The 13,532-nt window shown below is 45.3% G+C and overlaps 1 protein-coding gene across 2 annotated transcripts; it reads left to right on the plus strand.

Moving 5' to 3' along the window:
- The first annotated feature begins 391 nt into the window (after positions 1 to 391).
- SPATA5L1 (spermatogenesis associated 5 like 1) lies at positions 392 to 11,741 on the plus strand. 2 transcript variants are annotated; one of them, XM_032233648.1, is made up of 9 exons: positions 392 to 507; positions 1,806 to 2,918; positions 3,621 to 3,806; positions 5,457 to 5,612; positions 6,336 to 6,545; positions 7,504 to 7,731; positions 8,617 to 8,751; positions 10,337 to 10,462; positions 11,117 to 11,741. In XM_032233648.1, the coding sequence occupies exons 2-9, from the start codon at positions 1,845 to 1,847 to the stop codon at positions 11,258 to 11,260; spliced, it is 2,259 nt and encodes a 752-aa protein (XP_032089539.1). In that variant the 5' UTR covers positions 392 to 507; positions 1,806 to 1,844; the 3' UTR covers positions 11,261 to 11,741. The 2 variants fall into 2 exon arrangements, with proteins under 2 accessions (XP_032089539.1, XP_032089540.1); XM_032233649.1 differs by lacking the exon at positions 8,617 to 8,751.
- Positions 11,742 to 13,532: the final 1,791 nt, after the last annotated feature.

Below are 13,532 nucleotides of genomic sequence, written 5' to 3' on the forward strand. Positions count from 1 at the left end.
GTAAATATGTAGCTTTTTTTCCTCAAAAACAAACAAACACTAAATCTATCTCGGAAATCTTTTGTAACGTTTAGCATCAACCACCACAAAAAAGCCCGCCAATTTCTCCTCCTCTGTGACGTCACTCAGAGCCCCACCTGCATTCAATTATTAAAGCGCACCCGCCCCCATCCCCCCCCCCAATTCTGCACCACCCATTCGAGGGCGTTATCCAATCCCCAGTCTTTTTCTCCTGCCCGGCTCGACTCCTCCCTTTTCGTGTGAGGGGCGTTTCAGAGCACTTTTCCTATTGGACGAAGCGAACAGCCACTCGACCGATCCGAGCATTGCATTCCCATTGATGGGCAGGGCGACTAGCCAATGACATACTTCCTTAACTCCAGTAGTCTTTTTGCAGCAACAAATCTTCCGTTTTATCTTTCCTCCCTTCCATCCTGTCTGCAAAGACGGAAGGGGGTTCCTCGCTCCCGCACCCACCCACCCTTCGCCTACTACAGCTTGGATGAGGTCAGTATTTAGATTGCTTTTTTTGCATCCGTTCAATTTCTTTAGGTTAGCCTTGCCTTATGATGTGAGCTGGGAACTCTGGGAAGTGTAGTTCCGGTGTATCAGAAGGCTCATTAGATTGAGAGATCCATGCATGTGTGTGTGTTGCACGCGGTTTATGTATGTTTGTGTCCTTGATGGAAGTGCTTTGTGATGAACTGCACGGTTGGTGGTGTGCATTGAGGCTTTGCAGGAGAGCACTTCCTTGATAGCTGAGCCAGGATAGTTAACCCCCCTGAAGACGGTTTTCTGCATTCACACGTTCCAGGATATGATGGAGTTATAAATATAATAAATGAAAATATAATAAATGAATGAGTTCAGTCTTTTGTAGGAACGCACAAGCTGCTCTATCCTGGCTCAATCGTTCTAACCAAGCCTTATTCCTGGGGCAACACCTGCAACATATTTTCTTACAAACCGTACATACATATATAGGGAAATAGTAGCAATAGCAATAGCGGTTAGACTTATATACCGCTTCATAGGGCTTTCAGCCCTCTCTAAGCGGTTTACAGAGTCAGCATATTGCCCCCACAGTCTGGGTCCTCATTTCACCCACCTCGGAAGGATGGAAGGCTGAGTCAATCTTGAGCCAGTGAGATTAGAACCGCTGAACTGCAGATAACAGTCAGCTGAAGTGGCCCGCAGTACTGCACCCTAACCACTGTGCCACTGAGTTTCAGCGGTCTTGAGGAAGGATAGATGATAGGAGAGAAAGAGAGAGAGAGCAATAGCAATAGCAATTAGCACTTATATACTGCTTCTCAGCACTTTACAGTCCTCTAAGCAGTTTACAGAGTTAGCCAGAGTCAGCCTTGTCCCCAACAATCTGGGTCCTCATTTTACCCACCTTGGAAGGATGGAAGGTGAGTTGACCTTGAGGCTGGTGAGATTTGAACTGCCAAATTGCAGGCAGCTGGCAGTCAGCAAAAGTAGCCTGCAGGACTGCACTCTAACCACTATACTACTGTGGCTAATAATCATAATTTCTTGCAGACGTTTCATGGCCCAACTGGGTAACATCATCAGTGTTAAAAAGAAGTCGGGTTTCCTTTATTTTTATATACATGTTATTTACAATAATGTTTATTGATAGACATGTGTTATTTTTATATAGGGTTGTCAGTGTTGTTGGGAGGGTTCTTGGTGGTTCTTTCTTTTGGCTGTTATTTACGGTTGGGTTGTTTGTCTGAGTTGGTAGCTCTTAACTGGAGTATTGTTTAACTTCTTACACGGGTTTGTTTTAACTTGTTCAGGAACCTGCTTTGCTGCCTGATCCATGCCCGTCTCAGAAGATGGCTCTGTTAAAACTGCTTCCACCGGATCCAGAAGATGAGGGCAGCCAGCGGTGCAGGCTTGGTCCTGCGGCATTCGCCTTGCTAGGCGCTAAGCTGGGCTCCTTGATCCAGATCACCTTGCCCAGCGGCTCTTGCCTGTGCACGGCCTGGCCAAGGCACGATTCGGCTGATGGCTACCTGCAGCTCGACCTCAAATGCAGGACTTGGGGATTAAGGGAAAGCCAGCTGCGAAGGCAGACCGTGAGCATGGACCAGCTGAAAGTAGTGGCCTGCCCCAAGCTAAGACATGTGACCGTCCGAGTCGTTTTTAAAAACCAGGCCTCAAAAACAGCTCTTCCCGAGACGGCGCTTCCGGAAGTGGTGCAGGAGCTTTTGAGAAAGGCCTGCGTGGCGCGCCAACACGTCGTGACTTTCCCCCAAATTCTGGGCAACCCTGTTGAGTGCCTCGAAATATTGTCCATGGGACCATCCAGCCCGGAAGAAGCCGGCTTGATCACCCCGCAAACCAATGTCCACGTTAAGGAGACAATCACTTTGGAGAGGTACAGTCGCCTGATGGGGGACGGTTCGAAAATCCGGGTGGCCGGCTTGGATGAAGTCAGCCGGGCTTTAAAAGAAATGATTGAACTGCCCCTGCGTTTCCCGAACAGCTTCAAAAAATTAGGCCTCTCGGTCCCAAAGGGAGTTCTTTTGGTAGGGCCGCCGGGAGTTGGCAAGACGCTACTGGTCAAGGCGGTGACTGGAGAAGCCGGGGCCTGTCTAGTGGGCCTCAGTGCCCCCGTGGTCTGTGGTTCGCGGCCTGGGGAAAGTGAGGAGAACTTGCGACGGGTCTTCGAGCAAGCGAGAGAACTCTCCAGCGAAGGGCCTACCGTCCTCTTCATTGACGAGATCGATTCATTGTGTCCCAAGCGGGCAGCTTCCGGTCATCTCCCTGAGCATCGCCTGGTGGCTCAGTTGCTAACTCTTATGGATGGATTTAACCAAGGACAAGGGCTGGTCATTGTAGGGGCTACCAACAGGCCAGATTCCCTGGATCCTGCCTTGAGAAGACCAGGCCGATTCGATCGAGAGGTAGTTGTGCCTTCAAGTCCTTCCGCCAACTGGTTGGTGCTTCCTGGAGATGGTTAGAAAAAGCTATAGGCACACAGTCCTTGTTTTGCGACCACCTTAGTCCTCCTGGGGCTTTTGAGATCTGGTTCAGATTAAGCTGTACTTGCCCTGGGTTCAGCAAACTTTGGGGAATGTTAGCGGTTAATAAAATGCCCATGTTTTCAAATAAATGTAGTCAAATAAAGGAGGGATAAGAATAACAACGTATATCTAGATATGGGTATAATATAAGGAAACTGGATGTAAATTTTAAACAGTGATTTGGAAAGGAGGATTAGAAAACTTTGTTATGAAATATTGTGGATGTTTAGCTAGAATAGGACATAAGGATTCAGTGTTAATGGAGGATTTTAGAAATAGTAATTGAAAGGCCAGTATGTGGTTATGTATTAAATTTTGGTATATTTTATGATGAAGGACGCTTAAAACAATTATAGTCAAATGAAAATGGAGATATGATGATGGCGACGTGTATAAAATATTTGAGTTAAGATGCTTGAGTTAATATGAATTTTGTTTGTTGACTGTGGAAGAGATGCACGAAAGTCTTTTTGTAACCAACTGATACACTTTCTACAGCATGTAAAGAAGGATTGTGTTTGTTTTAAATTAAAATATATATATATATTTTAAAAATGCCCATGTTTTCCATTTTTGCTTTAGATCGTCATTGGGAGCCCGACCCTGAAGCAAAGGAAATCTATTCTGCAACTGATTACCGCCGGCATGCCTGTGTCGGACGACGTTAATTTGCTACAACTGGCGGAAATGACGCCGGGCTTTGTTGGGGCCGACCTCACCTCGCTCTGCAGAGAGGCCGCCATGCAGGCCCTGTTTCGTGACCGCACAGTAAGAAGCTCTTTCGCATTTCATTGTGTGGCCTCTTTTCTTTTCTACCAAGATGGTTCTGTTGGGAGTTCGCTTGGCCTTCCCAGCTGGTCATCCCCAGATGTGTTGGATTTCAGTCTCTCTGTCTCAACTCTGGCTGGTCTCCTCTACAGGATACTGAATTCCCTCCGTTACGTCAACTGATGCTCTGAAGGCCAGCCCCAACTGTTTGCACTGAGGACGTGTTCATACGTTGCATAAAGGCCTTATTTGGTTTTGGTTTAATGGGTGGATCCTGTAGCAATAGTTTGTAAAGCAGGCGTGCTTAAATTCAGCCCGTGGTGCCAGCCTGGAAATATCAAAGGACCGGCTCGCGCTGCCTCTGATGACCAAAATGGCCCGTTTTCAGCCTCCCCAGCCTCTTGCAGCACTCTGCCAACCAAAAACAGGCCATGAGGAGGCCTCCACATGGCCCGTTTTGGGCTGCCATAGTGCTGCTGGAAGCCAGGGAGGCTGAAAACGGGCTGGCGGGGAGGGGCTTGGGAGGCCTCCGTGCAGCCCATTTTTGGCTGGCAGAGTGCTGCTGCAGGCCAGGGAGGACAAAAACGAGGTGGAGGTGGGGCTGTGTGTTTCCCCGGTGCCCTGTTTTGGCCGTTAAAATGCTGCAGGAGCCCTCCAGCCCGTTCCCCGCCCACCAGCAGAGGAGAACTACAATGCGGATCCAGCTTTAGAAGAAATCCAGTTTGATACCTTTTAGGGATGTAATCCTAGTCTTGGGTTGGCAATATGCGTGTGTGTGTGTGTGTGTGTGTGTGTGTGTGTGTGTGTGTTGCATTTGTGCTGATATATATATGTGTGTGTATGTATCTATGTATGTATATATGTATGTATTTAGTGTCACAACCCCTGGTATGCCCAAATATGGGAGGAAGCCTACTACTTCCTATCTCTGTCTATCGGCTCGTCACAAGAGACCATCCAGGCAGAAACCCAATATTTTTACTGTTGCCTTTTTGTTACATTTGTTGTATTTGTGCTGATAAATAAATAAAGGGAGACTAGTACAGATCTATTTCAAGCTATTTAGCTCTCATCAGCTAGCCATTCCCTTACTGGGATTAGAACCTGTGATGTATTACATCTTAGGCAGTTGTGTTAACCACTAAGCCACAAGGTTCTCCTCCTTTATCAGCTGAGCCAGGGAAATAGGTATGTATTTAGTGTCACAACCCCTGGTATGCCCAAATATGGGAGGAAGCCGCCTACTTCCTATATATATATATATATATATATATATATATATATATATATATATATGTTGTATTTGTGCTGATAAATAAATAAAGGGAGACTAGTATAGATAGATCAGTACAAATACAACACAAATGTAACAAAGGCAACAGTAAAAATATTGGGTTTCTGTCATGATGGTCTCTTGTGACGAGCCGATAGACAGAGATAGGAAGTAGGCTTCCTCCCATATTTGGGCATACCAGGGGTTGTGACACTAAATACATACATACATACATCTGTTCCACTGATTAATTGTTCTGTCAGAAAGTTTCTCCTTAGTTCTAAGTTGCTTCTCTGCTTGATTAGTTTCCACCCATTGCTTCTTGTTGTGTACGAAGTGAATCAATGTTTTCTGCTCCTGTTTGTATTTGTCTTCAGGAGTCAATTTGCCCTGTCGAGATGTCAGACTTCCTCGAGGCCCTGAAAAAGATCCAGCCATCGTCCTTCCGAAGCGGAATCGGATTAACAGACTTCAAGCCCATCTCATGGGATCAGATTGGTGGCCTTGAAGATGTGAAATTAAAACTAAAACAGGTAGACTTACAGAGCAGAATCTGAAATGAAGACCATTCTGGTTGGCCTCCAAAGAGGCAACCAGATTTCCGTCCTTATTTAATACATTCGGATAAACCTAATGTCTTCAAATAGTGCAAAAACTATATAGAGTAGAATAGAGTCGGAAGTTGTTGCTTTGTTCACAAAGCGGACTACAATTCAGAATGAGAAGACATTCAGCCTATCTTGCCGGGGGCCCAGTAGGATGTGTTCAAGTCCAGTCCTCTAAAGCCACGGTTTATGATTTATCATGATCTGTGACGCCAGGCAATTGTGGCTCGCTCATAAAACTGGTTGGAAGGTGAATTTCTCAGAATATTCATGAACTGGCAGAGACATGGTAACAAAATCAGCCAATGAATAGGCATGGTAACAGGTCAGCCAATGAGGCTTATTTGGAAACAGAAACTTAAGTAAGAAGTCTGGGCGTGGCTTAGCTGTGCTAAGCTCTGAAACTGGTCTGGGCTGAGAACTAAATTGGTCATCTGCTCTGCTCTGAATCTGAAGAACCACTGTTGGTATTGTACATTTGCTTATGTGTTATACTGTATATAAAGAGAAGTTAATGAATCCTGCTGAACTAGTTGCCCCGTGTATGCTTTCTGGATTTGATTTCTGCAACAAACTCTTGACAGAATTGCCTCGTAGGATTTTGCAGCCTAAGAAATTCACAGAAGGTTCTGTTCTTTTCATGATTTGCAGAGCATCGAATGGCCAATGAAATTCCCAGAAGCCTTTGTCCGGATGGGGCTGCCCCGCCCAAAGGGCATCCTTCTCTATGGACCATCCGGTTGTGCCAAAACGATGCTTGTGAAAGCAGCCGCCTCCTCTTCTCATTGTTCCTTTCTGGCTGTGAACGGTGCTGATCTCTTCTCACCTTTGGTTGGAGAGTCAGAGAAGATTTTGTCTCAGGTGCGAGTTTTTTTTTTGTTCCAGTGAGGACCGAAAGTGCAGGTAGTCCTCGACTTATGACCACAATTGGGCCCAAAATCTCTGCCGTTAAGCGAGATGTTTGTTCAGTGAGTTTTGCCCCCCTTTTTACAACTTTTCTTGCCACACTTGTTAAGTGAAGCACCGCAATTAGTAACATGGCTGTGAAGTGAACCTGGCTTCCCTGTTGAGTTTGCTTGCCGAAAGCAATTAGCAATTAGATTTATATACCGCTTCATAGGGCTTTCAGCCCTCTCTAAGCGGTTTACAGAGTCAGCATATCGCCCCCACAGTCTGGGTCCTCATTTTACCCACCTCGGAAGGATGGAAGGCTGAGTCAACCCTGAGCCGGTGAGATTTGAACCGCCGAACTGCAGCTAACAGTCAGCTGAAGTGGCTGCAGTACTGCACTCTAACCACTGCGCCACCTCGGCTCAAAGGTCGCAAAAGGGGGTTGCATGACCTTGGGACACAGCAATGGTCATAAGTATGCATCATTTGTCAAGCATCTGAATTTGCTACAAAGTGTAAAAAATGTTCATGTCACTTTTTCAAGGTTGCCCGTTGTAACTTTGAACGGTCATTAAATGAACTGTCGTAAGTCCTGAACTACCTGCATGTAGTTTTGTTATATATTTTACAGCTGATAGACTTCATCATCATCTTCTTATGACCCCATAATCCCTTGCGGGCTGGAGTCTGGGCAACTGAATGTGTTTACTGGCCCGATGCCCTTCCTGTCACCAATGCAGAGTTCACAGCAGATAATTACTCATCGTGCCCAGAGAGAGAAATACCTAGGAAATACCTAGGATCAAACTCACAGCCTCCTGATTGTGAGGCGAGAGCTCCACCTCTAGGCCATCGCGCCCCTCCACTAATAGACTTAATATGTTTAGCTATTTGATTCTCTTCTGGCTTTTGTTTTTTTCCCTCCAAGGTATTTCGTCAAGCAAGAGCAAATACTCCAGCGATAGTTTTCCTGGATGAAATTGATGCGATCCTGGGATCCCGATCGGGAACTAAAACCGAGTGTGGCGCCCACGAGAGAGTCCTTTCCGTCCTTCTCAATGAGTTGGATGGCATCGGAGTCAAGTTAACGGAGCGAAGAGGAAATAAAGCAGCGGTGGAAAACGAGAGTCAAGAACCAACTGAAAGTGACAAAGAGGTATATAGACACAATAGCAATAGCACTTAGGTTTATATACTGTTTCACATTGCTTTCCAGCCCTCTCTAAGCGGTTTACTGAGTCATCGTATTGCCCCCAACAATCTGGATCCTCCTTTTACCGACCTCGGAAGGATGGAAGGCTGAGTCGCTTAACCTCCATGCTACGATCTTAACAACTGCAGTGATTCGCTTAACAGTGGTGGCAAGAACTGTTGTCAAATGAGCCAGATTTCACTTAACAAATGTCTCACTTAGCAACAGAAAGTTTGGGCTCTGTTATAATCATAAGTCGAGGACTACCTGTATAAGATCACATCATTACACCCTGTTCGATGAGGCAGGAGAAATCCTTTCGTTTCCTTAGCTGAAATAAAGCATAAAACATGTTGGTGGACTGTTGTGACTCAGCAGACGTCTTCTGTGAGTCTTTTCGGGATGCAAGATTAACACTGCAGCTGGGGCTCGTTAGTGGCGTGTTCTGGGGATAAAAGGACGGATGGTGCCACGCCCTGGTTGCAGGAGTCAACGTTCATTCATTCGTTCAACAGTCACTGATCATCGGTCATGGTTTGTTTGGAGAAGTGATTTGCTTTCTGTAACCCTGATTCAAGGAGACACTTGGAAAAGTGCATTGCTTTGTAAGAGTTTTTGTTTGGTATTCTGTAATCTTGTCAGAGACTTTATGTTTATTTTTGGGCTTGCAGCCAGTCTGAGCCGAGAACTGATAAAGAGAGTTCCTTTTAAGTTTGTCTGCCTGTCGTCTGTTAATGAGCGGAGAAGGGAGGACAGAACAGCGGACTATCTAAAAACCAAGGAATGATGGGATGGTTTAAATGGTTAAATACTGTAGCTAACAGTTCCTCGTTTCTATCAACTTACTAGTTAGAACTTCAGGAAGTTTTTAACAAAGATGTCATACTCGTCGCTGCAACAAATAGACCAGACCAGTTGGATGATGCCTTGATGCGCCCGGGACGCTTAGACAAGATCATCTACGTCCCACCACCAGATGAGAAGGTATGGCATAAAACCATAGATGACCTTGAAATCAAAGTTCATTATCTCTAAATATTCTGTTTTGGGTGAGAAATGGCATGTTGGAGTAGTGTTGCTTATTTCAAACATCCAGTACTTGAGGGGCTGCCACAAAGAAGAGGGGGTCAAATTATTATCCAAGGCACCAGAAGGCAGGACAAGAAACAATGCTTGGAAAGTCAAGACAAGCTTAAATGGAATGTCCTTTAATAACAAGACCAGACTCTCGGTGGCTGAAAGCCAAACAAACAAACAAACAGATAAGGACCTTGGCAGCAAGTTCGACAAACCGTGGCAGCAACTCAGACAAACCATGGCAGCAATCCAGCCTGCCAAGTTAGTTTCTCTTTAGTCAAAGCGTTGACTTCTGCAAGAAGGGCATGGCACAAGCAGTCTTTTTTATAGTCTGGAGAGGAGCCTAATGATCATCCGCTGAGCATAATTACCTCCTGTAATTGCATAATTGTTCCTGACGAGTAGCTCTTCAATGGCGTGCATCCAGAAGCAACTCACTGCTGGTTTCTGGATGACTCTCCCTTGTCTCCTCCCCACTGGTCCAAGGCTCAGGCGCCACCTGGTGGCCAATTAGTCTCTCTGCGCCCTTCTCAGAGTCGGAATCCTGTCCAGGGTCCTCCACATCCTCCAGAGCCGACTCATAGGGCCCCTCGCTGTCGAAGTCTGGTGGCAGCTCCAACGGCTCCTGCTGGGCCACAACAGATATTGGCTGGGCTTTTCGTCATCCTAAGCTGTGGTTTATTTAACTGTACTTACTGAAGGCAATAGCAATAGCACTTAGACTTATATACCGCTTTACCATCTCTAAGCTGTTTACAGAGTCAGCCTATTGTCCCACAACAATCTGGGTTCTCATTCTACCCCCCCCCCCCCCAGGAAGGATGGAAGGCTGAGTCAACCTTGAGCCTGCTGAGATTCGATCTGCCAAATTTCAGGCAGCTGGCAGTCAGCAGAAGTAGCCTGCAGTATTGCACTCTAACCACTGCGCCCCCATGACTCAATACTGGCTAGACTGACATAATAAGAAATGATAAACACTAGTTTATAGAATATAGTGGTTAGGGTGCAGTACTGCAGGCCACTTCAGCTGACTGTTATCTGCAGTTCAGCAGTTCAAATCTCACCGGCTCAAGGTTGACTCAGCCTTCCATCCTTCTGAGGTGGGTGAAATGAGGACCTAGACTGTGGGGGCAATTTGCTAAAAATCTGTAAACCGCTTAGAGAGGGCTGAAAGCCCTATGAAGCGGTATATAAGTCTAATAAATAAATAAATAAAGCCACATAACACACTAAGCCGCAACAAAACAAATGCATTGGGCATACTGAGATGTGTGACCCTCTCATCCTTTTAACAGACCATCATTAAGGAAAATATAGTTTTGTGCACTGTAATCTCCATCTAATCCATGCAACCATATGCTTGACCGACACTGCGTGCATTGCTTTTTTTAAAAACTTATTGGGGTGGGGGGTGTTGCTTTTAAGAGTATGTAGATCATAGCCTATAAAGTTAGTTGAATAACTCTGCGTCTTTCTTGATGTTTTAAAATAGGGAAGGCTTTCAGTTCTGAAAATCTGCACGGAAAGAATTCCACTAGATTCTGATGTTTCCTTAGTAGATATAGCAAGTCAAACTAATATGTTCTCTGGAGCTGATCTTCAGAATCTCTGTAAGGAAGTAAGTCATTTTTTAAATTTATAATTAATTTAATTTAATTTAATTTATTAAATTTATAGGCCGCCCAATCCCGGAGGACCCGAATGCCTAAGTGACGGGATTTAAAGGAAGTGGGAGACAGTCTAGTAAACAATTGTGTGTGTGCATCTGTGTGTGTGTCTGTGTGTGTGTGTCTGTGTCTGTGTGGGTATGTACAGATAGTCCTCAACTTAACAGCGGTTCATTTAGTGACTATTCAAAGTCACTAATTGGCATTCAAAAAGGTGACTTATTATCATTTTACAAGGTTGTAACATCCCTGAGGTTGTGTGACCAAAATCTGGACACTTGGCAACGGGCTCATATTTATGACGGTTGCAGTGTCCCGGGGCCATGTGATTCCCCCTTTGCAACCTCTGAGAAGCAAAGTCAACAAAGATTCACTTAACAACTGTGCCACTAACATCTGCAGTGATTCATTTAACAACTGGGGCAAGGAAGGTTGTGAAATGGAGCAAAATCACTTAACAAATGTCTCACTTAGAAACAGAAATGTTGGGCTCGATTGTGGTCGTAAGTCGAGGACGACCTGTATATGTACGTATAAACGTTTATGAGGATGATTTATATTTCATATATAGTGAGTGTCTTTCCTATTTTTATTTTTCCTCTTAGGCTGCTTTGCTAGCGTTGCAAGAAAACAAAGTGGAAGCCACAACTGTGAAATATAAACAGTTTGAAAAATCTCTGGAGACGGTAAAGCCATCACTAACTCACAAAGAGTTGCAATTTTATGAAAAATTGTTTAGAATTCGATAATTCTAAGCGACTACATACCAACATGTTGTGACTCAGCAGAAGTTTGCTGTGAGTTGAGTCGGGATGCAGGATTAACAATGCAGCTGGGGCTCGTTAGTGTCGTCTTCTGGAGATAAAAGGACGGATGGTGCCACGCCCTGGTTGCAGAAGTCAACGTTCGTCGTTCATGCATGGTTCATGGTTCATCGGTCGTGGTTTGTTTGTGAGAGACACTTGGAGAAGTGAATTGCTTTCTTTCTGTACACCTGGTTTGGCCGTAAGAGATCTTTGTTTTTGCATTCTGTTATCTTCTTGCCAGAGACTTTATTTATGTTCATTTTGGGCTCGCAGCCAGTCGGAGCCGAGGACTGATAAAGTTATTTCCTTTTAAGTCTGTCTGACTGTCGTCTTTGAACGAGCGAAGAAGGGGGATTCAGAACACCAACATATACAAATATTTTCATCTTCAACAATAAATTAAAAGATCTGTAAAAAGGGGATGGAATAATGAAAGCAGCCTAAATGGCCGAATGCATTTATTTAACATATTTTATCCGGTTTTCCAGAATTGAATTGAATTGAATTGAATTGATTAGGTTTCTATGCCACCCAATCCCGAAGGACTCCGGGCGGCTTACAGAATAAAAAGAAATTAAAAGAGCTTAAAAACAATAGGACACACAAAGTTAAAAAAGAACGCAACAAACACCAATCAGAAGGCCTGCCGGAAAAGCCAGATTTTAATGGCTTTGCAAAAGGCCATGAGAGTGGGCAGGGCCCGGATCTCTGGGGGCAGCTCATTCCATATGGTTGGAGCGGCAACAGAGAAGGCCCTACTCCTAGGCGCCGCCAGCTGGCATTGTCCTGCTGAAGGCACCCGGAGAAGGCCCATCTTGTGCAATCTTATTGGTCTAAGGGAGGTATGTGGCAGGAGGCGTTCTCGTAGGTACCAGGTCCATTGTACCAATTGTTCAACGTATGCACCACTGCAGCTCAAACAAAATAAACCATATTCTTGTTTAGTGTGATGGATAAGTCCCATCATAGAAAGAGTGCAGAGAAGAGCAACCAGGATGATGAGGGGACTGGAGACTAAATCATATGAAGAAATGTGGCAGGAACTGGGCATGGCTAGTCTAGTGAAGAGAAGGACCAGGGGAGACACGATAGCAGTCTTCCAATATTTGAGGGGCTGCCACAGAGAGGAGGGGGTCAAGCTATTTTCCAAGGCACACGAAGGCCAGACAAGGAATCATGGATGGAAACTGAACAAGGAGAGATTCAACCTGGAAATGAGGAGAAATTTTCTGACAGTGAGAACAATTAACCAATGAAAAAGCTTGCCTTCAGAAGTCGTGGGAGCTTCATCATTGGAAGCTTTTAAGAAGAGATTGGACTGCCATCTGTCAAAAACGGTGTAGGGTCTGCTTGGGCGGGGGGTTGGACTAGATGACCTACAAGCTCCCTGCCAACTCTGTTAATCTGTATCTAATCTGTAAATTCAAGAAACTGACTTTACTTCAGTATTTTTGTAACTGCATTATGACTTAGTTATTCAATAAAAGAAGTTTGGAAGGTCTTGTGGCATCTTTTTGTGGGATTCTTGGCTCGTTTCATCAATTTTGCTGTTCAGATGTAATTGAGGCAAAATGCCTTGTTTAATAGTCAACTGTTATTATGAAATGTGGAAGGAAAGAGAAGAAGAGGATGACCAGCAAGAAGGTGAGGAGATGCAGTTACCATGGCGATTGGGGCACCATGGAAAGACCAAGATAGGGACCGATCATTCATTCGCATCCTTCAATCTCAAAAGACGGTGGTATCGTGCTCTGGAAAGAGGTCAAAGCTGGAGTGTCCTCTCTAGAGCACGAGGCCTGGGTAGATTAATATGGAGGATAGACTGTTACCCAAGACGCAGATCCTCCCCTCTCCACGTCGCTCAAATAGTCCAATGGAACGACAGAGCTGATACGATTGGTTCCAGCTGCATCACCGGAGTTACCAGAACGTGGTTGTACACAGTCACGAACTGCTTCCGGGACTCCGGCTCCGGATTTTGCCTCGAGGTTGACTCCCAAAGCCTTTTCCAGGAGTGGATAGAGCCACAAGGCAGTGGAGGTTTGTAATCAGAGTTTCCCTTCCCCTAGAAGATGGTTCTGCCGCTTTATCTGCCGTTGGGGTGTAGAGCCCTCTTCCGCCTTCAAAACCGTTGACTGTCTCCTCCCGTAACCCTGCAAAGGGGCCCTTCTGAGGTGCTTCCTGACGGGCCAGCTGAGCCAAGGTTTTTTTTAAG

The sequence above is a fragment of the Thamnophis elegans genome, chromosome 16, assembly GCF_009769535.1.
Source record: "Thamnophis elegans isolate rThaEle1 chromosome 16, rThaEle1.pri, whole genome shotgun sequence".
Classification (NCBI taxonomy): Eukaryota; Metazoa; Chordata; class Lepidosauria; order Squamata; family Colubridae; genus Thamnophis; species Thamnophis elegans.

Bases quoted from the DNA above. Each gene is read 5' to 3' on its own strand.
- SPATA5L1 (XM_032233648.1), top strand. From the start codon at position 1,845: ATGGCTCTGTTAAAACTGCTTCCACCGGATCCAGAAGATGAGGGCAGC. The intron at 5,613-6,335 runs GTAGACTTACAG...CATGATTTGCAG, and splicing joins TGAAATTAAAACTAAAACAG to AGCATCGAATGGCCAATGAA. The intron at 6,546-7,503 runs GTGCGAGTTTTT...TTTCCCTCCAAG, and splicing joins CAGAGAAGATTTTGTCTCAG to GTATTTCGTCAAGCAAGAGC.